This window comes from Saccopteryx bilineata, chromosome 1, assembly GCF_036850765.1.
Source record: "Saccopteryx bilineata isolate mSacBil1 chromosome 1, mSacBil1_pri_phased_curated, whole genome shotgun sequence".
NCBI classification, from domain to species: domain Eukaryota; kingdom Metazoa; phylum Chordata; class Mammalia; order Chiroptera; family Emballonuridae; genus Saccopteryx; species Saccopteryx bilineata.
In genome coordinates this window covers 170,666,484-170,693,006 of record NC_089490.1, presented here as the reverse complement: position 1 = coordinate 170,693,006, position 26,523 = coordinate 170,666,484, and the positions used below count along the sequence as shown (strand labels likewise).

The window sequence follows — 26,523 nt, the reverse complement described above, 5'->3', positions numbered from 1 at the left end:
TTTGAATGCTTATCAGGTAATGTGCCAAACTGTTCCTTGGTGTTATCTTATTTAAAACAACAAACTAATGTGGCAGGGACTACTGTTCCCATGTGACAGCTCAGGAACAAAGAATTAGAGCAGGGGTCGGGAAACTTTTTGGCTGAGAGAGCCATAAACGCCACATATTTTAAAATGTAATTCTGTGAGAGCCATACAACGACCTATGTACATTATGCATTATCCAATAAAAATTTGGTGTTGTCCCAGAGGACAGCTGTGATTGGCTCCAGCCACCCACAACCATGAACATGAGCGGTAGGAAATGAATGGATTGTAATACATGAGAATGTTTTATATTTTTAACGTTATTATTTTTTTTATTAAAGATTTGTCTGCAAGCCAGATGCAGCCATCAAAAGAGCCACATCTGGCTCACAAGTCATAGGTTCCCGACCCCTGAATTAGAGAGATTAAGAAACTTGGCTAAAGACACACAGATTATCAGAGGTGAGGCCTGGACCGGAAACCACGTCTTTCCATTCCCAAGGCCATGTCATACTCTGAAATATACTGAAGCCCTCTCTCAATAAAAAGATTCTCTATATCTTCTACAGATAATTAAAAACAAATTAAATCAAAAAAATTTCTGAATATGTTATAAGTTATCATAAAATGTTAAGGCTACATTTACTGAATCTTTCTCAATCAGTATCAATAAACATGATTTGATTGGTTATTGACACTTGAAAAAAATGAATTTGTTTCCTAAAGAAGTAGAAAATAGATTACTTAACTGATAATGAAACTTTCAATATTCTAACTAAATAACCAAGTGAAGTCAAATAGCTGTATATCAAAGCATGTGGCCCTATGGGAGCTCCAGCCAGCCATACAATACACCACCAGAGGACTAAGATCAGTTGAAGAACAGCTTGCTTTTTAGCCCCACGTATGACTCTCAGAAGAATCCATCTGATTTTATTTATGGTATCCGAGGAACTTTGTGATTCTTCAGAGTGAAAGTGTATTTTAAAACTTAGAGATACTTTGTAAAGATGATGTGTTGCAAGCAACTTATTCAAGGTGAGTTGATTTTGAAATTGGATGTATCAACATATAAGTATGATGGCACTTGTACATTGGCATTAACAAGAAGTTATTCTGCATATTTTTCTTCGACCCATGCAGTCAATATGGCTACTTCTTGAGTCCTGAATAGATTATACAAATCATGAAGACATTTTATGTATTACACATAAAAAGAGTAACCTGTTTATAATAAATTTATGTGTGTTGTGGTTTTTACAGAGCATTAAGGTTTCCTAACTCATTAGTTTTTTTCATTTAATTATTTTATGGGCAAAACCTTAAGGACTCTTGGAAAAGATAAAGCTCTGTCTTTCAAAGAAACCACTGCCATCTCACACGGATCGAAAGAAGTTTGACCACGACTTTGCCATCTCCACTTCCTTTCATGGGGTACATAATATTGTTCGGAACCGGAACAAAATACGCAAGGTGATCTGGTTGGTGGTGGTCTTGGGCTCAGTCTCATTGGTGGTGTGGCAGATCTACAGTCGCCTGGTCAACTACTTCACATGGCCGACCACGACGTCTGTGGAGGTTCAATATGTGGAAAAGATAGAGTTCCCAGCTGTGACATTCTGTAATTTGAACAGGTAAAAATTACTCTTTTAATAATAATGAGTCTTTATGAACTTTGGCAGTGTACCCTTCCTTGAGTGACTGAAAGAGAGTTTTATTAGGCATTATTTAACACATGTAAAATAATCTAGTTCTTACATTGTGCTTAAAGATACAAATTTAAGGAGCAAAAAGTTTATTGATTTTTTTATTTTATTTTTCTTCTTTTCTTTCTACCTTTCTACTTTCCATAATTATATGCTAGGCATTGCACCAAACCCTTTCATTCAACAGATCTTAAAATGTTGATCCTAAAAAAAAAAAAAAAAAAAAAAAAATCTTGATCCTCGCATTTTAAAAGTGTAATTAGTGAAAAAGAGCACAACAAACCATCACAATGCAATATGTATGATAATTGTATGATCCAATAATGGTATGGGCAGGGATTCTGAGAGCATAGCAGGTGATAGTCTCTGTCTGAGGTTTCATGAAAGTCTGAATATTAAAGGATGAATAGGCACTTTTTAGGTGGAGATGAGGAATAATTTAAAGAGAAAACTACTGCACAAATGTTTGAACATATGAAATGTCCTGATGTTTTACGATAAGATAATGGAAGAAACAGAGGCAGGGCTATTGTCATGGATATGTAACCGGTACAGCCACACAAGGCCCTGAAATTTGGTTTAATATTCTGCTGTCACTGTCTTAAGTCCTTGACTACAACTTCTCCCAGAACACCACAGTTTCCTGACTATGTACCAGGTCTGCTGTGAAAAGGGCATCTTTCACCCAGCGGCCCTTCCAGGCAAAGCCCTGCAATTGGCTCTGATCAAACCTGAAAGCTCACATTTAAGATTTTCCCCTGGCAGGGAGTGTGTGGGTGAGGTAAGGCTGGGGATTCCTTAACATCCACTACTTCTTTATCAGCTATTTGACCATGGACAAATCACTTCATCTTTTTAGCTTCCATCCTTGTGTGTATAAAATGATATAATATTGTCTACTTCACATGTTTGCTGGTACATTAGAGGAGGTAACAGATGTATCATTCTGTCTCATTCCTGAAGCATTCTTTGGAAAGGAACTCAATATATAGTATAGCATGTTTTACAAGAGTTCAGTAAATGTGTCAAGGTTCCAAAAGTAAACACAAGTCAACCCCTTCCAAAAGATTTTCAATACTATCTCCTCATGCTATTTTAAATTGTACGCATTTAACAAAAACAAAAATTGATGCAAATATTATTTATTAAAATTAAGTTTCTGAAATGGCAATACGAGGAGCTTCACAAACCCTTCCACCCAAACAAACAACTATAACCAGTAATAATTTACTTTAACAAAAGCATTCATTTAGGAGTGAATCCTACAACATACATATGAAATTCAACAGCAATAAAATTAAGAACCTAACTTTAAAATGTTTTAAAGACTTGAATAACATTTCTTTTAAGAAGACATAGAAATATCCAACAGATATGTGAAAAGGTGCTCAACATTACTAGTCATCAGGGAAATGCAAATCAAAACCACCATTACAGCCTGACCTGTGGTGGCGCAGTGGATAAAGTGTCGACCTGGAACGCTGAGGTCACCGGTTCAAAACCCTGGGCTTATGTGGTCAAAGCACATATGAGAGTTAATGCTTCCTGCTCCTATCCCCCTTCTCTCTCTCTCTCTCTCTTTCTCTCCTCCCTCTTCTCTAAAAAAAAAAAAAAAAAAAAAAAGAATATATTTAAAAAAAATTAAAACCACCATTATATTTCACTTTACATTTATTATGGTGGCTATTATCAATAAAGCAAAAGACAACAAGTGTTGGTGAGGATGTGAAGGAACTGAAAGCCTTATAGAGAGTTGGCGAGAATGTAAAATTGTACTTCCACTTTGGAAAACATTAAAGTGGTTCCTCAAAAAGTTAAAAGTAGAACAACCATATGATCCAACAATCCCACTTCTAAGTATTTACTCAAAAGCATAAAGGATGATCCAAATCAGGATCTCAAAGATACATTCGCACTTTCATGTTTATTACAGCATTATTCACAGTAGCCAAGATGTAAAAATAGCCTAAATGTCCATTGACAAATACATGGATAAAGAAAATATGGTATATGCATACAATGAAATATTATTCAGCCTCTAAAAAGAAGGAAATTCTGCAACATGCAACAATATGGATAAACTTTAAGGACATTATGTTCAATGAAATAAGTCAATGATAGAAGCACAAATACTGCATGATTCCCCTTATATTAGTTTTCTAAAATAGTCAAATTTACAAAATCAAAAGAGAAATGATAGTTGCCAGGGACTAGTAAAGAAAAATAAAAATGAGGAGTTACTAATCAATAAACACTGTTTTATTTAAGTATCACGAACAAGTTCTAGAGATGTGCTGTATGCATTATGCTTATAGTCAACAATACTTATACTGTACACTTAAATTTAAGAGAGTAAATGTAACGTTAATATTCTTAACACATAAAATAAAAAAATTAAAGGTAACAGAGAAAAAGAAGAGAATCATTGCACCTACCACAATAATTAGCATAAAATAAAATGTACATCAACATATTTTAAAAGCAACCATTAAATGTATAAGGAAATTGTCCTAAGGTAATACAGCAAATAAAGATTTATTCCAGAGAATCTAATAAGAACAGCAAGAATCTGTAGAACTTGAACCACAAACCACTCCCTCCCTTCTCCTTTCTGCCTCAGCATGATAGAAGCTAATTCTAGATAGGTTTGGTCATCACAGGCCTCCTTCTCCTCCCACTTTTTCATTAAGGGCTATAGCATGCCCTACGTACAAGATGAAGTCTAGCAGATGCAAGTTACCAAATTTGCTCATCTAATCCAGCTCGATGTTGCAAAGGCTAAATTCCAGGTGAATATAGTTTGAGCTTTTTTTTTTTTTTTTTTTTTTTTCTTCATATATATGTGACTCCCACTTAGAGGTCAAAGCCCTACCCAGAGCATATCAGGTTGTGATACTCAATCATCCTCACCCCAGCCTGCTTATAAGGTAAAGCTTCTACATTGATAGATAAAGTCAGAATACTAGGACCTACTACTTTCCCAGAGCCCAGCTGGCGAAGATTTTTCCCAGTGGGAAAGGCAGGCCCTCAGATCAAAGAACTCTGAAACTCTTCCTAAGAGAACTCTACTTATAATAATGTGGTGAAGTTCAAGTCTAACAGAACTTTCAGAATCAAAATAGATTTTGGTGGTAAGCAATTAAGAAAGGGCCAGTAAGCCCATGACAGCAACAAACTAAATGATAGGCCAAATGTATTTCTAGTGAGAATTCAGGAAATAGACATACAAGAAGAGTCCTTTTGAGGTCAGAATAATTCTCTACTGGCCTCAAAATTAGTTCCTTAAGAAGTTAAACTTAATTGGATCCAACTCTGGAACAATTCATACCCTTGTATATCACTAAAAACAATAGAGCTGAAGAGAATGAAAAGACAAGCCATAGACTGAGAGAAATATTTGCAAAGACATATCTGATAAAGGACTGTTACACAAAATATACAAAGAACTATTAAAACTTAAAAATAACAAAATAAACAATTTAGTTTAAAAGAAGGCCAAAGACCTTAACAGCCACTTCACCAAAGAAAATATATACATGGCAAGTATGTACGTAAAAAGATGTGCCACGTCATATATTATCAAAAGAATGAAAATTACAGTAATTCACAATGAGATACCAATACACACCTATTAGAAGGGCCAAATATGTACAATTACTGAAATTAAAAAAAGGCATTAGATTCATTAGAGAAGTTTCACAATAAATTTGAACTGACCAAAAAAAAAAAAAATCAGAAAACTTGAAAATAGATTGATAGAGTATGTGACCTAAAGAATAGGCAAAAAAATGAATAAAGAAAAATAGTCTCAGGAAAATGTGGGACAATATTAAATCTAACAACATATGCAAAATGGAAGTACAGAGGAGAAGTGAGCAAATAGAGTAAAAAAAAATTTTTTTAAGTGAGAGAAAGAGAGAGATAGGGACAGACAAATAACAACATATGCAAAATGGAAGTACAGAGGAGAAGTGAGCAAATAGAGTAAAAAAAAAATTTTTTTAAGTGAGAGAAAGAGAGAGATAGGGACAGACAAACAGAAAGGGAGAGAGATGAGAAGCATCAACTCATAGTTTGAGGCACCTTAGTTGTTCACCGATTGCTTTCTCACATATGCCTTGACAGGGGTCTCCAGCAGAACCAGTGACCCCTTGCTCAAGCTGGAGACTTTGGGCTCAAGCCAGCAATCATGGGGTCATGTCTATGATCTTACTTTCAAGCCAGGACCCGGCTCTCAAGCTGGTGAGCTCATGCTCAAGCTGGTTAAGCCTGTGTTAAAGCCAGTAACCTTGAGGTTTCAAACCTGGGTTCTCAGCATCCCAGGTCAACACTCCATCTACTGCACCACTGCCTGATCAGATTAGACAGAGAATTTTTAAAACATTGAGCCCCCAAATTCCCAAATTTGCAGAAAAGCATTAATCCACACAACCCAGAATTTCAATGAACTTCAAGTAGAATAAAAGCACAGAGATTTAACAGCCAGGCACATCATTGGGGAATTACAAAAAAACAAAGAAAAAAGAGATTCAATATTTTAGAAACTTTAATTGTAGAATAAGGAAATTATTAATTATAAGAGAATTATTCTTCCTTAAGTGACAAAGAATTATTCTTCCTTAGGTGGCAAAGAACTAAGACATGTAAGAATAATAGTTATCTTCAACTCCTAAAACCTAAATTTAGAGATAGTATTCATGAGTATTTTACACAACATTGTTCGGCAAATTACTACAGATCAGGGAAAGAATTCAAGCTGTCTACTCTGGTTCTCAAACTAAATGGTCTTCAAGCTTTTTAGTTCATGTGCTATATAACCATGTCTTCCGCTTGCACATCTGAAATTGACATCTACATTTTTAACCATGACTTTAAATAAGCTTATATCTTATTTTTAAGAGATCAAAAATACCATAAATTTTTATAACATAAAACACGATAAGGATTAACTGTAATAGAAATAAATATTTCATATCATCCCATAAAATTTTAACTACTTTATTTAATAAAGTATACTGATACACATTATGTAAATTTTTTATCTTCAGGCTTTCATTAAATATCTCAATAATCTGGAACACTCATAGAATAACCAAATCACATTTAAAAACAAATTTTATTGTACTACTTCAGCTTTTCTAAATTTACAAGATCTCAATAAAAGCCCAAATACCCAGTGTTTAACACTCAGCTTTACTCTAACCAGAAATAGGTTTATCACAGGCTAAGACAGGGGTCCGGAACCTATGGCTCGCAAGCCAGATGTTGCTCTTTTGATGGCTGCATCTGGCTCACAGACAAATCTTTAATAAAAAAATAATAATAACGTTAAAAACATAAAACATTCTCATGTATTACAATCCATTCATTTCCTACCGCTCATGTTCACGGTTGCAGGTGGCTGGAGCCAATCACAGCTGTCCTCCGGGACAACACCAAATTTTTATTGGATAATGCAAAAAACGTACACGGGTCGTTTATGGCTCTCACAGAATTACATTTTAAAATATGTGACGTTCATGTCGTTCATGTCTCTCTCAGCCAAAAAGGTTCCCGACCCCTGGGCTAAGACAAAGTTGAAAACAAAGCAAGCTACCATTTAATTACTCCTCTGTAAATAGCCCTAAGGTTGTTTCACACACTAAGATTTGTGATAGGAAAGGTAAAAACTCTTTCATAACGTAGAATAACTATTATGAATGCAGGTTCTTTTTTAAGAGTAGAGGGCCTAGAAATGTATTCCCTTAAAAGTTTTTGCTCATGAGTACCCTCAGGCACATGCCCATCCCAATTTGAAAATCATGCTAAACTGCATTGCTTTCAATTGACACTGCACTTGATTTAACGTTACCACCTAGGGACTGGAAAAGATCTGTTGACAGATCCCTGTTGTTTCACTCTTTGTGCTGATACGCCTTGACATCAGGGACCAATCCCCGAGAAGAGGAATCTCTGCCACGGGATTTGGGATTATTATTAAAGCTTTACTTTCTTTTGCCAGGGTACTAGTGGCCAATCCAGGTTACATGAAGCTCAGGGTGAATCATTTTTTAATAGTCCCCTACACGATATGGGCAAAAATTTCAGTAACAGTCATGAAAATAAAATGATAATAATGACCTATATGTATTAATTCCAATAAAAAGGTTAAAAAATTAAATAAATATAAAATAAAAATACCAATAAAAATAAAATTGAAATAAAAACATGTTTAACACTTAAAGTGATTTTCAAATGTCACTGTGTCAAAAATTTCCACTAAAATATCCTGACCATAAAATTTACCATACATTTCCGTATATTTGTTTAAAACAATTACTAAAATTTTTCTTTTACTGACATCAGAGAAAATGACTAGATTAGTGAGTACTGATTTTACTTTATCCCTAGTTTTAAAACAAGTAACTCAAGTTCTGTTTCTTCATCTTTACAGTATTCACTGCACTTCTTTGTTTATTTCAAATCTATGTTTAAATATTAAAAAAGAGTGTGTTACAGGTTAGGAAATAAAAGACAAAATCGTGACTCTTATACAAATATAAAATAAACATGTGTCAAAGATTTTATTAATTAGTGAGAGACTATATGTTAAAATTAGTTCATAGGAGAATGCAAAAAGCATAGTCTTCCACATTTTTCCTCTTCATAAAGTGATTTATAAAATATAAATTTCTTGTTAATACATGATAAACTTAGATTTGTTTCAGTGGGACTCAATTAAGGACTGAGTTAGGCATCAACTTGGACATGAGAAAAAACATTCATTTTGGTCATATAATTTGGAGAAGTATATAGTCAGAAGCATTAATATACACAAGAAGGACTGCTTTGCTAATTGGTTATCAGTTACTAAATTGTTCAAACAAGTCACTGAACTGTTATTATTATTTTCTATTATTAGCTTCTTACCAGTATGTTAAATAAAAGTTTAAGGCTAATTATCGCTAAGCAAGATTTCAGAAAGCATATTCTTGGAAGAATTTTGAAGTTTGAACTGAAGTTGAAAATAAACTTGGAGCAAAGCATTTTAGTTTTATGATGAGCACTGCCTCACAGAATTTTTCACTTCCTTTGTTTCAAATAGTGTTAAATTTTATTCATTAAGTTTATTTCATCTACTTAACTTACCCTCATGATCTCAACTGTTATTAATAGGTATAATAAAAAACATTTAAAAATATTTTAAAATGCACCCCCTTAACCTTTTTTATCCATTGTATTCATACCTCCTACATGCATGCTAATTCCTTCATTTCTCTGCACAATCATCTTGAGAAGAATCTCGTGAACATTGTATAAGGCAGGACTGACTCAGCTTGTGTGGGAATCCGCAGTCACAGGGCGTTGAAGCAGATTCTGTGAGTCAGAGTTAGAAAGCCGAAGTTAAAGGTCCATTGCTCAATTTAGGGCAAAAGAGAAGCAAGGTTGTTAGACATACGGTAGGTAGGTAGAAAATTCCATGATAGCGGCTTGTTTGCGTCTTTATAGAAAGGCAAAGTCAGACAAGAGATGTATAAGGTCCTCAACCCTGGGCTGGTGGTTTTAAGAAAGGCCTCGCAAAATTGAAAGCTGATTAAAGATAGGTGTTATATTAGAGACTGCTCATGAAAGCAGTTTCTTATCTCTGGGATTCCCCCCATACACACACACTTTTGGTTTTGTATATGCTCTGCCTTGACTTGGAAATGGATTAATGTGGCTTGTCTGAGAAAAAGAAAAATTGCACAGAAGATAATATAAAGGGAAGTAAAAATAAAATATAAAATCTGGGACATAAAGGAAGCCCAGGAGTAAGGTTTCACACAAGCCACATGGCCCTGTATACTTACCAGGAGTGGATCACACATTTCATTCTATGCTTGCTAGCAGTCAATTTAAAGAAAGTTGATTCAGTTTCAAAATGATAGTACCAAAAAAACAATCACATTTTGAACAGAATATAAAGTATGCATGCAAGTAAACAATCATACTTAATGCAAGGCAGAAATTGCTCAGCATAATAAAAGAATTACAAATTACTTATAATAGTTACAGCAAATAGATTACATCAGCTTCGATGCCAGGAAAAGATGTTGCAATAATGAAGCATTTATCCAATGAATATTTACCTCACATTCACTACATTTCTGGCACTCTTCTCAATGGTTCAGAAAAGATAATTTAATCATAAAAATAACATTATGAGGTAGGCAGTATTAACATACATCAACTTTAAAAGTGAGAAAACTGAATCACAGTGAGATGAAATTTGCTAAGTCATACCATTAAGTGGTTATAAGAATCATGGTTCCATCACTGAAACAGAACCAGTATGAGTGACATAAAATAAGGGATGTATTATGGGATTAAGTGCCACTGAATCATAAAGGCTGAGTTTAAAGTCAACAAGGTCAGCAGCCAGAAAGAAAGATAAATATGAAGTAAAGGATACAAATATATGCTGGAAGTGTGTGTGTCTCTTTTTCACTACCACCCATCTGATAGTGACCTGCAGGATAAGTTGGCATATTTTGTAGAATGATCCAGGATTTGAAGAAGCTAAAGGATCAGACTATTGTCCCATACCACAAACTGACACAGGCCATTAACCCCAGTGAGTGTAACCATAGCTTCTGCCTTACAATGAGCTTCAGGTTGGAACCAGATACACACAAGGAAGCAGATGTTGAGAAATACAGTTCCAGCACAGCCATGCAAACACAGTGGTAAAGGCAACCTGGATCCAAACTCTATATTGCTAACAACTATACATTGTCACCTCTCCTTTTATGTTGGATCTTGAAGATCCATCCGGTTGGTTCCACATCAAGTTCTAAAATATTCTAGGTAAATGAAACTACATGTACAAATACAAAGTAAATTGCAGGATGTGACAAAGAACCTTTAGGAGTCCAATTTTGCTTGGATGCATTACGAATGAAGGAAAGTGCAGGAAAGAAGCTAGAGAAGCTGTTAGGGTCTAGACCAGGGGTAGTCAACCATTTTATACCTACCGCCCACTTCTGTATCTTTGTTAGTAGTAAAATTTTCTAACCACCCACCCGTTCCACAGTAATGGTGATTTATAAAGTAGGGAAGTAACTTTACTTTATAAAATTTATAAAGCAGAGTTACAGCAAGTGAACACACATAATAATAATTACTTACCCAGTACTTTATGTCGGATTTTTGCTAAGTTTGGCAGAATAAATCTTTATAAAACAATTTACTATAGTTAAATCTATCTTTTTATTTATACTTTGGTTGCTCCACTACCGCCCACCATGAAAGCTGGAATGCCCACTAGTGGGCAGTAGGGACCAGGTTGACAACCACTGGTCTAGATGTTTGGTGTCTGTCCAAGTTTTCGTTACTCTAAATATTGCCTTTATTCCTACTAATAGGTTCCAAACTGATGCTGCAGCCAAATTTGGTGTTATTTTTTTCTTGTGGAATATTGTATCCAAAGTCCTCCATCTCCAGGAAATCAGAGTCAATTCCACTGGTTTTAAAGAGGCTATTGACTTTCTTGCAAGTCAACAAAACTTCAGCATTACAGAGTTTGTCAGGAAAAATGGTTTTTATCTCAACAATAGTACTTTGTTGGAATGTGAATTTTTTGGGAAATCATGTGGCTCACAGGTAATGATTTGTTTCTTTGACTATGGTCAATTTAAAAAGTTACTTTATCACATTGTTTCACATTGAGATAAAGTTTATTCCCACAGGTAATCAAAATTTGCTCAAAGATTGTGTTTCATAGCTTAGTCTTATTATATCAGAGAATGTGAGATGCATATGAGACATATTTCCTTTTTCAAGTAATTATATAAGAAAAAATAGAGAACAAAAATCTTTAGACCCTGGCCAGTTGTCTCAGTGGTAGAGCGTCAGCTGGTATGTTGATGTACTGGGTTTGATCCCTGTTCAGAGAAAATAAGAAAGCACCCATCTGCTTCTCCACCCCTTCCCCTTTTGCTTCTCTCTCTCTCTCTCTCTCTCTCTCTCTCTTTCTCTCTCTCTCTCTCTCTCTCTCTTCCCTTCCTGCAGCCATGTCTCAATTAGAGCAAGTTGGCCCCCAGCACTGAGGATGGTTCCATGGTCTTCACTTCAGGCACTAAACAAATGGCTCCAGTTGCAACCAAACAAAGGCCCCAGATGGGAAGAGCATCGCCCCCTAGTGGGTTTACTGGGTAGATCCCAGTTGTGGCGCATACAGGAGTCTGTCTCTTCTTCCCCTCCTCTCACTAAAATTAAAAAAAAACAAAACTTTTTTTTGCAAGATAGACTTTCTAAAAAAAAGATTAAATAACACAAGAAGATATTTTAATTTTTCCCATTCATCAGTAAACAATATATTACAAGATAGCATTTTTAGTATCATTAAGCAACCAACAATGTCTTCTTATGCTTATGGTATTAGATTAGAGGTATAAAAAATGAGAAAGAGCCAATATTTGACTATGAAAATTATATATATTTCTCTAATCACTCATAACATCTTGTTTTGTTTATATAACTAATATACATTTAAGATAAAATAATTTACATATTTGAAATCCATTAGTAAAAGAATATACAGGCAATTTGATCCCTTATTTCCTGTTTCAGCAATTCTGTAGCATGTGTTGTTAAGTGATTCACAAATCTATGGTTCTGGACACAATTCCTATGTTTCTGGAAGCTTTCTTTAGCCCATAGAAACAAAAAAGAAGCACTTGAGAGATACCTGAAAGAGATGAAGCCGTGATATAAACTTTTAATTTAGAGAAGCTTTTCTGTGTTGCTTTTTATTTACAAACACATTTAAATTCATAACCAAGGAATTTTGTGTTAAACATGACTTTTTCAAACCTAACCCTGATAAGCTAAAGAGTAAAAGAAATGAATTAAGTGGGAGCTCCAAGAGTGGAACTGGCTTTAGAAAGGCTCGTCTGAGAGACTTTGAGACTATCATTAACATTCTGTTCTGATTTCCATCTCATAACTGCACTTGGTTTCTTTCTGCATGAGTCCTCCTCACACAGAACCAAGACGGCGGCTGAGAACTCTAGTCTCCGGTTATCATTGGTACCTACGTTATCCACTCCAGTATCTACTTATTAAACCCACGGAAGACTCTAACTAGCTCTACCTGGGACACATAAGTTTCTGAAGCAATCTCTGACATGAGGAAGGGGGATGTTAAGATTGGCCCAACTTATGTCACATGTGCACCTCCATTGTGGAAATGTTATAGGAGTAGGGTCGAAGGAGCAGAGTGGTATGATGGCAGCCCCACTGTGACCATGCATGGTGGGGGAGGGGTGGTTCCTTACAAAAAGGTACTGAGAGAGTTCTCTATAGGTAAAAGACTCATTTCCATGAATCTTAGTAAGTATAAAACTTTTTAAATGTTTTCAAAATATGCTAAATTACATACAAAAATGTCTCAATTAGATAATCACATACAAATTGACTAGTGCATATTACAAAGAAAAAAAACTCATTAAATACAAACATAAATCAAAAAACTGTCTCTTTTTTTCTGTTATTCCTGCATTCTCATTTAAACATTTGTGCTTTAATAAAAAGTTATAGCACCTTAAATTATGAAATGACCAAAATACTGATCTGACTGTGTTTTATTTGGTTTGTTTTCACATTGAAGGATTTTGCACATGTCTTCACTGAATATGGAAATTGTTTTACTTTTAACTATGGTGAAAATATCGAAGCAAGGAAAAAAGTGAGTGTCTCTGGAAGAGGCTTAAGCTTGCTCTTCAACGTCAAGCAGGTATTACATTTTCTTAAACCAAGACAGCTTAAGACAAAAAATAACATGGGTTTCAAAAGTTTTTATCAGAATATTTTTCTCTGTCAAATTGCTTCCACAAGTTGTACATTATACTGGTTTTTATTAATTTAGCTTAGAGTCCTATTGATGTCACTATTGACTTAGAGATTAAAAGACAAAATTTAGAGGCAAAACCTGGACATTTTTAACTATCCCACTGACTACCAATACTGTGATTCCAGGAAATGATCATGTCACAAAATAAGAAAATTAAACATTTCTAACTCAAGCTATATAGTTAATTTAAGATGATGCTATGCATTTAAAATATAAATTTTAGATTTATATGTAATAAGGCAATATGTTTTAGAAAGAAGCCACACATAGATATTTCACAAACTGTTGAATCTTTAGTTTGTATAAAGGTGATAAAAAATAATTTCTATGTAAATAGTATTGTATAAGTGGGTTTTGCATAAGTCTAGTTTCTGTAATGTGTAAATTGTTTAAAAAATTCTAAGTGTAAAACTTACCTGGCAGGGGAAATACCATGATCATAAAAAGTTCTAAGTATTTAGGTTTTACATGTCCAGACACCTAAGGAATGCAGTGGTGTTACCTTTAAGAGTATCTGATAGAGCTTTCACCCAGTGTTAATTCCCTACCTTCCATCTTGTACCACTGATTTAATATTAAACAGTTGGGAATATTTGACTCCATTGTGGTGATTTTATAAATAAATATGCTGATGGATTCACTATCCAAAATCACATAATGGCAAAGATGAGAAATAAGCTTAGTTTCCCCCAAATCCCATCAAACTACCCCACCTCCCAATCAAAGTAATTGAGACAATTAGTTACTTTTAAAGAATTTCTCTTCAAGTGTGTTTTTCATAACTTCCTCTTGTAAACCCATTTAAAGTACTTTTCTTTATGTTTAAACACAGCACTCTACAGGGCAATGCATGTACTCATGCTTGTATATCTATTTGATGAACATTTTCAAGTCATTCAAATATTAGTCATATGGTCACATCAAATATAATACCAACTTTACAAGCTAAATTTTTCTAAATTCTTTAGAATGCAATTAAAATCTGCAAATTCAATACAATATTCTGTAAATGACTAGCACTATTTCTTCATATTAACTAGTTAAGTGTTTCTTACAGCATTGCAATAGTCCCCAAAGAAATAGGATTCTAAGTTTCAAATGGAATATTAAGCATGTCTATTAAATTTAATTTTATAATTCAATTGACCCATTTAAACACACAAACACACACACACACACACATCATCATCATCATCATCATCGTATTCCCACGGCCACTCCTTCTCCCTGTAGCCTGCAATTACAACTAATAGCCAAATCCCCAGATGTTCAGTCTTAAATTTCTTTATCTGACATAAGATTGATAAAAGAAAAACACTGCGGCTAAAGAAACAATACACCATCACTCTTATGGGAAATACATTTGAATTTTAAATAAGGCCAGAGATTTTAATTACAAAGAGAAAAAGAATATCAAATAACTTTCTAAAACAAATGAAGCAAAGAAAGCAGCCAAGGAGAAAGCAACTAAAAGACCACCAGGTGAGGAGAGAGTGAGCACAAACCAGATGTTTAAAGTATGTACCATGGCTTTCATCTCCCATGAAAGGGTCCATGAACAACAGTCAAATCCTTGAAATGTGATTAAATCCTGGGAAGTAGCCTTAGGTGTTTAGCTTTCAGAGATTGTCTATAAAAAGAGATTAAAGACTGATCAGAAAAAAATTTGATTTAAAGGAAGTCCAATTCTTTATTTTATTTTTATTTAGAAATTAAATTTAATGGGGAGACATTGGTCAGTAGAAATGGGTATACATCTCCATAGCATGTGATCTATTCATTGCATCGTGTGTCCATCGCCCGAAGTCAAAACACTTCCCATCACCGTATATTTGGCTCCCTTTGCTCCCCTCTCCTCAAACTCCTCCCTCTGGTAACCACTTCACTTTTGTCTATGTCCATGTGTCTCAGTTTTATGTCTCATATATGTATGAAATCATGTAGTTCTTAGCTCTTCTCTGATTTATTAAGTCAAATTCTATCATGAGATTTAATTAAATCTCAAACTGGTGTAGAATTTATATCAATTTGTAACGTGGGGGTGTATTTCTGTTTCAGGAGGAATTCACTGATGACCCCACTCTTGGTTTTGTCGATGCTGGGATCATCTTCGTTATCCATTCACCAAAGAAGGTGCCACAGTTTGATGGCTTAGGTTTGTCATCACCCGTGGGAATGCACACGCGGGTAACAATCCGCCAAGTGAAGGTAAGTACTGACAAAATGTACAATCTGAGGGAATATGGGTGGGGGAGTAGTGAATGTACATTTATATAAATAGTAATTTTCTCTAGAAATTTCTTTCTTTTATGCCTTTAGAACAGCATTGGAAATTTGTTTCATTTCAAGTACTTTCCTTTACGAGTAGGCACGCATTTAGTAAAAACAGTGAATTCACCTCTACAGTGTAAGTGAAAGCTAGCAAGCCTAGCAAATCCAATGTCTTTGACTTTAAATGTCATTAGAGATGGAAAGGTTGAGTTCATAAGAGGAAACACCTAAGTTGCTGAACTGTGTGTTTTCTCAATGGGGCATTCTGTGAAGCATAAAAATTAGCGGTAAAAGCAAAAGTGTTGGGGTCAGACATGTCTGCCAGGTTTCCTTCTGCCAGCCACTTGTTCTGGAACTTCTTTAATTACTTCCCTGAATTTCCCACTCTTCTCTATTTACTGGGAGGTGGGGGAGTAACATTTCCTTTTCTTTTTTTTTTTTTAGATAAATTTTTATTAATGTTAATGGGGTGACATCAATAAATCAGGGAACATATATTCAAAGAAAACATGTCCAGGTTTACTTGTCATTCAATTATATTGCATACCCATCACCCTAAGTCAGATTGTCCTCCGTCACCCTCTATCTAGTTTTCTTTGTGCCCCTCCCCTTCCCCCTCCCCCCTTCCCCTCTCCCTCCTTCCCTCCCACACACCCCCTACCCCCCACCCCCGGTTACCACCACACTCTTGTCCATGTCTCTTAGTCTCGTTTTTATGTCCTACCAATGTATGGAATCATGTAGTTTTTGTTTTTTTCTGATTTACTTATTTCACACCATATAATGTTATCAAGATCCCACCATTTTGTTGTAAATGATCTGATGTCATCATTTCTTATGGCTGAATAGTATTCCATACTATATATGTGCCACATCTTCTTTATCCAGTCTTCTATTGAAGGGCTTTTTGGTTGTTTCGATGTCTTGGCCACTGTGAACAATGTTGCAATGAACATGGGGCTACATGTGTCTTTACATATCAATGTTTCTGAGTTTTGGGGGTATATACCCTGGGTCATAAGGTAGTTCCATTTTCAGTTTTTTGAGGAACCACCATACTTTCTTCCATAATGGTTGTACTACTTTACAGTCCCACCAACAGTGAATGAGGGTTCCTTTTTCTCCACAGCCTCTCCAGCATTTGCTATTACCTGTCTTGTTAATAATAGCTAATCTAACACGTGTGAGGTGGTATCTCATTGCAGTTTTGATTTGCATTTCTCTAATTACTAATGAAAATGAGCATCTTTTTATATATCTGTTGGCCATTTGTATTTCTTCCTGGGAGAAGTGTCTGTTCATGTCCTCTTCCCATTTTTTTATTGGATTGTTTGTTTGTTGTTGAGGTTTATGAGTTCTTTGTATATTTTGGATATTAGGCCCTCATCTGAGCTGTTGTTTGAAAATATCATTTCCCATTTAGTTGGTTGTCTGTTTATTTTGTTGTCAGTTTCTCTTGCTGAGCAAAAACTTTTTAGTCTGATGTAGTCCCATTCATTTATCTTTGCTTTCACTTCTCTTGCCTTTGGAGTCAAATTCATAAAATGCTCTTCAAAGCTCAGGTCCATAAGTTTAGTACCTATGTCTTCTTCTATGTACTTTATTGTTTCAGGTCTTATATTTAGGTCTTTGATCCATTTTGAACTAATTTTAGTACAAGGGGACAAGCTGTAGTCAAGTTTCATTCTTTTGCATGTGGCTTTCCAGTTTTCCCAGCACCATTTGTTGAAGAGGTTTTCTTTTCTCCATTGTGTGTTGTTGGCCCCTTTATCAAAAATTATTTGACTATATATATGTGGTTTTATTTCTGGACTTTCTATTCTGTTCCACTGGTCTGAGTGTCTACTTTTCTGCCAATACCATGCTGTTTTGATTGTCGTGGCCCTATAATATAGTTTGAAGTCAGGTATTGTAATGCCTCCAGCTTCATTCTTTTTCTTTAGGATTGCTTTGGCTAATCGGGGTTTTTTAAAGTCCATATAATTCTGATGATTTTTTGTTCCATTTCTTTAAAGAATGTCATAGTAATTTTGATGGAAATTGCATTAAATTTATAGATTGCTTTGGGTAATATGGCCATTTTGATTATATTTATTCTTCCTATCCACAAGCAAGGAATATTTTTCCATCTCATTGTATCTTTTTCGATTTCCCTTAACAATGCTTTGTAGTTTTCGTTATATAGGTCCTTTACATTCTTTGTTATGTTTATTCCTAGGTATTTTTTTTTTGTTGTTGCAATCATGAAGGGGATTGTTTTTTTGAGTTTGTTCTCTAATATTTCATTGTTGGCATATAAAAAGTCTATGGATTTTTGTATGTTAATTTTGTATCCTGCAACCTTACTGTATTGGTTTATTGTTTCTAGTAATCTTTTTTGGAGTCTTTGGGGTATTTGATGTATAGAATCATATCGTCTGCAAAAAGTGATACCTTTACTTCTTCTTTTCTGATATGGATGTCTTTTATTTCTTTCTCTTGTCTGATTTCTCTGGCCAGAATTTCTAGCACCACGTTAAATAAGAGTGGAGAGAGTGGACAACCCTGTCTTATTCCTGATTTAAAATGGAAAGTCCTCAGTTTTATGCCATTTAATATGATGTTGGCTGATGGTTTATTATATATGGCCTTTATGTTGAGATATTTTCCTTCTATACCCATTTTGTTGAGTGTCTTAAACATAAAGTTGTGTTGTATTTTATCGAATGCCTTTTCTGTATCTATTGATAAGATCATGTGGTTTTTATTCTTTGTTTTGTTGATATGGTGTATTACGTTAACCGTTTTACGTATGTTGAACCATCCTTGAGATTCTGGGATGAATCCCACTTGATCATGATGTATTATTTTTTTAATATGTTGTTGTATTCAATTTGCCAGCATTTTCTTTAGTATTTTAGCATCTGTATTCATTAGAGATATTGGTCTGTAGTTTTCTTTTTTTGTGCCATCCTTGCCTGGTTTTGGTATGAGGGTTATGTTGGCCTCATAAAATCTGCTTGGAAGTATTGCTTCTTCTTCAATTTTTTGGAAGACTGAGTAGAATAGGAACCAAGTCTTCTTTGAATGTTTGATAGAATTCACTAGTATAACCGTCTGGGCCTGGACTTTTATTTTTGGGGAGGTTTTTAATAGTTTTTCCTATTTCCTCCCTGCTAATAGGTCTGTTTAGGCTTTCGCTTCTTCATGACTCAATCTAGGAAGGTTGTGTTATTCTAAGAATTTATCCATTTCTTCTAGATTGTTGAATTTGGTGGCATATAGTTTTTTGTGTAGTATTCTACAATAATTCTTTGTATATCTATGCTGTTTGTGGTAATTTCTCCTCTTTCATTTTGGATTTTGTTTATATGAGTCTTCTCTTTTTTCCTTGGAAAGTCTTGCCAAGGGTTTGTCAATTTTATTGATATTTTCAAAGAACCAGCTCCTTCTTTTATTAATTTTTTTCTATATTTTTTCTGTTCTCTATTTCATTTATTTCTGCTCTGATTTTTATTATCTCCTTTCTTCGGCTGGTTTTGGGTTGTCTTTGTTCTTCTTTTTCTAGTTCCTTAAGGTGTGAAGTTAAGTGGTTCACTTGGGTTCTCCCTTGTTTGTTCATATGGGCCTGAAGTGATATGAACTTCCCTCTTATTACTGCTTTTGCTGCATCCCAGAGATTCTGATATGTCATACTGTCATTTTCATTTGTCTGTATATATCTTTTGATCTCTGCACTTATTTCTTCTTTGACCCATTCATTTTTTAAAAGTATGTTGTTTAGTTTCCACATTTTTGTGGGGTTTTTTTTCCTCTTTTTTGCAGTTGAATTCTAGTTTCAAGGCTTTATGATCAGAAAATATGCTTGGTACAATTTCAATTTTTCTGAATTTGATGATGTTACTTTTGTGGCCCAATATATGGTCAATTCTTGAGAATGTTCCATGTACACTAGAGAAAAATGTATACTCTGTTGCTTTGGGATGAAGTGTCCTGTAGATGTCTATCATATCTAGGTGCTCTAGTGTTTCATTTAAGGCCAATATATCTTTATTGATTCTCTGTTTGGATGACTGATCTAGAGCAGTCAGTGGTGTATTGAGGTCTCCAAGTATAATTATATTTTTGTCAGTTTTTGTTTTTAGGTCAATAAATAGCTGTCTTATATATTTTGGTGCTCCTTGGTTTGTTTCATATATATTAAGGATTGTCATGTCTTCTTTTTTTTTTTTTTGTATTTTTCTGAAACTGGAAACGGGGAGAGACAGTCAGACAGACTCCCGCGTGCGCCCGACCAGGATCCACCTGGCACGCCCACCAGGGGAGACACTCTGCCCACCAGGGTGCGATGCTCTGCCCCTCCGGGGCATCGCTCTGTTGCCACCAGAGCCACTGTAGCGCCTGTGGCAGGGGCCAAGGAGCCATCCCCAGCGGCCGGGCCATCTTTGCTCCAATGGAGCCTCGGCTGCGGGAGGGGAAGAGAGAGACAGAGAGGAAGGGGGGGTGGAGAAGCAAATGGGTGCTTCTCCTATGTGCCCTGGCCAGGAATCGCACCTGGGTCCCCCGCACGCCAGGGCGACGCTCTACCGCTGAGCCAACTGGCCAGGGCCAAGGATCGTCATGTCTTCTTGATTCAGTGTCCCCTTAATCATTAAGAAATGACCATTTTTGCTGTCTTGTAGTCAGCATTATTAGATATGAGTATTGCTACACCTGCTTTTTTTTGTATGTTATTTTCTTGGAGTATTGTTTTCCAGCCTTTCACTTTGAATTTGTTTTTATCCTTGTGCTTAGATGTGTTTCTTGTAGGCAGCATACAGTTGGATTTTTTTTTTTTTTTTTGTATTTCTCTGAAGCTGCAAATGGGGAGAGACAGTCAGACAGACTCCCACATGCACCCGACCGGGATCCACCCAGCACGCCCACCAGGGGGCAATGCTCTGCCCCTCTGGGGCATCACTCTGTTGTGACCAGAGCCGCTCTAGCACCTGGGGCAGAGGCCAAGGAGCCATCTCCAGCACCCAGGCCATCTTTGCTCCAATGGAGCCTCGGTTGCGGGAGGGGAAGAGAGAGATAGAGAGGAAGGAGAGGGGGAGGAGTGGAGAAGCAGATGGGCACTTCTCCTGTGTGCCCTGGCTGGGAATTGAACCCGGGACTTCTGCACTCCAGGCCGACGCTCTACCACTGAACCAACCGGCCAGGGTCATGGATTTTTTTTAATCCATTCTGCTACTCTGTGTCTTTTTATGGTGAGTTTAATCCATTTACATTTAGTGTAATTATTGACACTTGTGGATTTTCTATTTCCATTTTATAAATTGCTTTCTGTTAGTTTTGTATCTTGTTTGATTCTTCTCTTTTGTTTTTCTATCCTTTGTTTTTGTTTGTTTATATTCCATACTTCTTTCCTCTGTTGCTACCTTTTTTAAGTCATGTGCTTCTGTGGTGGTTTTTTCAAAGGTGGTTACCATTAAGTAAGGAAAAAGGTACCTACCATATTCATTGTAGTACCCTATCTTTTGAGTGTTTCTGCACTTCATCATCCTTTGCTACTGTTAATCTCCATCGTCTCCCCTTTTTTTTGCTTTTGTTGTCACAGTTTAAGTTTGGTTTTATTGTGTTCTTGGTGGAGCTTTTACTTGTGGTTTTGTTTTGTTTTGTTCTTTGGATCTGGTTGGAAAATCCCCTTTAGTATTTCCTGGAGTGGGGGTTTTCTGATGATAAATTCCCTCATATTTTCTGTATTTGTGAATGTTTTTATTTCTCCTTCGTACTTGAAGGATAGCTTTGATGTGTATAGTATTCTTGGCTGAAAGTTCTTCTCTTTCAGGGCTTTAAATATTGGGGTCCACTCTCTTCTTGTAGAGTTTCTGCTGAAAAATCTGATGATAATCTAATAGGCCTTCCTTTGTATTCTTCTTTTCCCTAGCTGCCTTGAGAATTTTTTCTTTGTCATTGGTTTGTGCCATTTTCATTATGATGTGCCTTGGAGTAGGTTTGTTGAGGTTACGAATTTGGTGTTCTGTTTGCTTCTTGAATTTGAGGCTTTAGTTCTTTCCACAGGCTTGGGAAGTTCTCATCTAATATTTTTTGAATATATTCTCCATTCCATTTTCTCTCTCTTCTCCCTCTGATATACCTATTATTCTTATGTTATTCTTTTTGATGCAGTCAGACAATTTCTGTAGGGCTTTCTCATTTTTTTTTTAATTTTTGAATCTCTCTCTTCTTCTCTGTGTTGTGCCTGAAGTTGCTTGTCTTCTATGTCATTAATCCTACCTTCTATCTGGCTTGTTCTATTAGCTAAGCTTGTTACCCCATTTTTCAGTTCATGAATTGAGTTTTTCATCTGTTTGATTTGTTTTTATAGTTTCAATTTTCTTGGTAATATATTCTTTGTATTCATTGAGTTGTTTTCTGACCTCCCTAAATTGCTTTTCTGTGTTTTCTTGTATATCTCTGAGTATTTTTAGGATTTCTATTTTAAATTCTCTGTCATTTAGCTCCATGGTTTCCAATATATTAAATTTTTTCTCCATAGATTTTTCCACATCTATCTGTGTTACTTCTCTCTCTTTTGTATCCATGATATTTGATTTCCTTTTTCATAATGGCATCTGAGGGTGGTCTTGTTGATAGCACTAATAAAAATTAATAAAGAATAAAAAGTAAAAAAAAATGAAAAAAAATTGGAAAAAAAATAAGTATTTATTTCCCTCCCCTTTTCTTTCTTCTCTTCCCCTCCTCTTTAGGAAAATATTGTGATAAACTGTGAATTATATTATGCTAAATGGAACAAAAACTGACTATAATGGAGGGCCTGAGTTGGGGGGAAGTGTTCAAGGGGCAGAAAAGGATGTAGGGACCCACAAAATGCAAAAAAGGAAAAAATTTGGGTCAAGTATAAAATGATTTGCTTGTAAGTGATGGTTGACTAAGAGATATAATGAGAGGGATAAGAGGGAAACAAGAAAAAGGGGGGAAAAAACTATTGTATTAAGTGGAGCAAAGACTGAATAGAATGGAGATCCTGGGTTGGGAGGAATGCTAATGAGTTAAAAAGCAAAGTAAAAAGCACCCAAAATGCCACAAAAAAAAACTTGAGTCCCAAATTAAATAATTTGGTCATGTTTGAGGATTGAATGAGAGGAAAATTAAAAGGAGAAAAGAAGAAACTAATAGAAAGGCAGAAACAAGAAAAAGGGGAAAAGGAAAGGAAGAATAAAGAAAAAAAACAAGGAGAGAGAGAGAGTTAAGGGTTTTGGAGTGTAACTCTCATGGAGAGCAAGGAAGAAGAAAAGAAATAAAATGAAACACTTATGGGTAGTGTAGTTCAAGAAAAGGAAAGAATAAGACAGGCAGAGAATAAAAGGACCTAGGTGGAGGAAATAGAAATAATACTAATAAAGGCGAAAAGATGAAAGAAACAAAAAAAATAGTGGAACAAATTATAAAGTCTGTGGATTTTTCTTGAATTTGAGAGGTTAACTTCTTCTTCCCTTTTCTTTCCTCTCCCTCTTCCTGGTCGGTGACTCTGTACCCCAGGCTTTGCCCCTGTAGCATGCTTAGGTAAGGATTTGCAGTTGATGAGACTCTACAGCAATGTCATATATTTGGCTTTAGTCTCGTTGGTAGTCAAGGCTTGTTAGCGTTTGCAGGCTCTGACAATGACAGAGTCCATTTTCCCGGACCCTCTCTCCTAGTCTCTCCTTCCTGAATTAGCAGCCTGATGATCCAGCTATGAGGCTGTCGCTGCCTCTGCCTGAGGAGTAAGAGGCTCAAAGAGCTGGCAAATCCCCACTCAACGCAGGGCTCTGGGTAAGGCTCTGGCAGTCAGAGCAGCCAGCATAATCAGGTGGGGCTGGGAGCCCATTGCTCTCAAGGTGATTTTCTATGAGCCTCCAGGCCTGTTCAGCATGCCTAGCACTCTGTAGGACCACTCTCCCCAGGCTTTCCGCACTTTGTAACCTGTTTTGGCTGGGAAGAAGATGCCCTAGTCGCTGCCTGCAGTACAAGAGGTCTTAACACTGCCAAGTCCCTCTTTATAGCGTATATCCCTGAGTATGAAAGCTCTGCCAATCAGAAATTGCCCCCATCCCTTTAGCAAGAGGCACTAAAAAATATCATGCCTCTTGTCTTGGATTGCTGAGCTGAGAGAGATCTTGTCAATTAGAGCCGTGTAGGTCAGTTGGGAGGTAAGCAGTCTGTAGGTTAAGCTAATTTCAGCCATTGGATCCGCCGAATTTCTCCAGAAAGAACTGCAAGCTGCCCGCGTGCCCCTCCCCCAATGCTTGATTGTTACCTTGAATGCTGGGTGAGGTGCCCGCCTAGAGAAGTTCCGGGTAGGGAAGTTCACTTTGGCGCACTCCCAGTGTGCCGCTGGCAGCTGCTGCTCATGGCCTGGGTGGTTGCTCTTGGCATGCGTGGGCTGTTGGGCTGCTCATGGCACAGTGCACGGGACATTGGCTGCTCATGGCAGTGCTTGCGGCGCGCAGGCGGTTGCTCGTGGGCGGCTGCTCACATGGGCTGATTGACCACAGGCACACTCTTTCCTCGGCTTGAACGAACGTCTGTGCCGCAGCCTCGCTTCCTCCACACCTTAGCTACCCCCCCCCCAACTCTCAGTTCCAAGTGAAAGCAGCCTTTGCTCAGGTTAGTGAGGAAGGCAGAGTGTTTCTTTATCTGATTTATTTACTTCGGGGTTGATTATATATTTAGTCAATTTTTCGCTGGACCCTACCTTCACCTTCAGTGTGTGGAACTCCCGGATGCTCCAAGGATAGATTTTTCTGTCTCTGGTTGATGAACTTGTTGAAATTTTGGGGAGATTTGTTGGTGGCGCTCCTCACAGTGCCATTTCTCTGACATCACCTCTCCTTTTCATAGTGACAAAGTTTAAGTGAAATCGTGTATAGGAAGTATTTACCATATTATCTGGTACATAATAGGTGCTCAATAAAAGATTTTTTTCCTATGTGTGATTTTTGTTCCTCTTTTGTGGAAGAGCTGATTTTTTTTAATAATTTTATTTTTAATGGGGCAACATCAATAAATCAGGATACATATATTCAAAGATAACAAGTCCAGGTTATCTTGTCGTTCACTTATGTTGCATACCCATCACCCAAAGTCAGATTGTCCTCTGTCACTTTCTATCTAGTTTTCTTTGTGCCCCTCCCCCTCCCCCTTTCCTTCTCTCTCTCCCCCCTCCCCCCGTAACCACCACACTCTTATCAATGTCTCTTAGTTTCACTTTTATGTCCCACCTATATATGGAATAATGCAGTTCCTGGTTTTTTCTGATTTACTTATTTCACTTCGTATAATGTTATCAAGATCCCACCATTTTGCTGTAAATGATCCGATGTCATCATTTCTTATGGCTGAGTAGTATCCCATAGTGTATATGTGCCACATCTTCTTTATCCAGTCATCTATTGATGGGCTTTTTGGTTGTTTCCATGTCCTAGCCACTGTGAACAATGCTGCAATGAACATGGGGCTGCATGTGTCTTTACGTATCAATGTTTCTGAGTTTTTGGGGTATATACCTAGTAGAGGGATTGCTGGGTCATAAGGTAATTCTATTTTCAGTTTTTTGAGGAACCACCATACTTTCTTCCATAATGGTTGTACTACTTTACAGTCCCACCAACAGTGTATGAGGGTTCCTTTTCCTCCACAGCCTCTCCAACATTTGCTATTACCTGTCTTGTTAATAATAGCTAATCTAACAGGTGTGAGGTGGTATCTCATTGCCGTTTTGATTTGCATTTCTCTAATAACTAAAGAAGATGAACATCTTTTCATAGATCTATTGGCCATTTGTATTTCTTCCTGGGAGAAGTGTCTGTTCATGTCCTCTTCCCATTTTTTTATTGGATTGTTTGTTTGTTATTGAGGTTTATGAGTTCTTTGTATATTTTGGATATTCGGCCCTTATCTGAGCTGTTGTTTGAAAATATCATTTCCCATTTAGTTGGTTGTCTGTTTGTTTTGTTATCAATTTCTCTTGCTGAGCAAAAACTTCTTAGTCTGATGTAGTCCCATTCATTAATTTTTGCCTTCACTTCTCTTGCTTTTGGAGTCAAATTCATAAAATGCTCTTTAAAACCCAGGTCTATGAGTTTAGTACCTATGTCTTCTTCTATGTACTTAATTGTTTCAGGTCTTATGTTTAGATCTTTGATCCATTTTGAGTTAATTTTAGTACAGGGGGACAGACTGTAGTCCAGTTTCATTCTTTTGCATGTGGCTTTCCAGTTTTCCCAGCACCATTTATTGAAGAGGCTTTCTTTTCTCCATTGTGTGTTGTTGGCCCCTTTATCAAAAATTATTTGACTATATATATATGTGTTTTTATTTCTGGGTTTTCTATTCTGTTCCATTGGTCTGAGTGTCTATTTATCTGCCAATACCATGCTGTTTTGATTGTCGTGGCCCTATAATATAGTTTGAAGTCAGGTATTGTAATGTCCCCAGCTTCATTCTTTTTCTTTAGGATTGCTTTGGCTATTCGAGGTTTTTTATAGTTCCATATAAATCTGATGATTTTTTGCTCCATTTCTTTAACAAATGTCATTGGAATTTTGATGGGAATTGCATTAAATTTGTATATTGCTTTGGGTAATATGGCCATCTTGATTATATTTATTCTTCCTAATCAAG

The 26,523-nt window shown here is 36.3% G+C and overlaps 1 protein-coding gene across 2 annotated transcripts in view; it reads left to right on the top strand.

The window, feature by feature from the left end:
- The window catches only part of ASIC5 (acid sensing ion channel subunit family member 5), an 85,183-nt gene that overhangs the window by 46,879 nt on the left and 11,781 nt on the right, over nt 1–26,523 (top strand). For both annotated transcript variants that reach the window (XM_066253437.1, XM_066253438.1), the window contains exons 4-7: nt 1,355–1,661; nt 11,117–11,354; nt 13,363–13,488; nt 15,664–15,813. In XM_066253437.1, the coding sequence (XP_066109534.1) occupies nt 1,355–1,661; nt 11,117–11,354; nt 13,363–13,488; nt 15,664–15,813 (821 nt within the window). The remainder of the gene's footprint in view (nt 1–1,354; nt 1,662–11,116; nt 11,355–13,362; nt 13,489–15,663; nt 15,814–26,523) is intronic.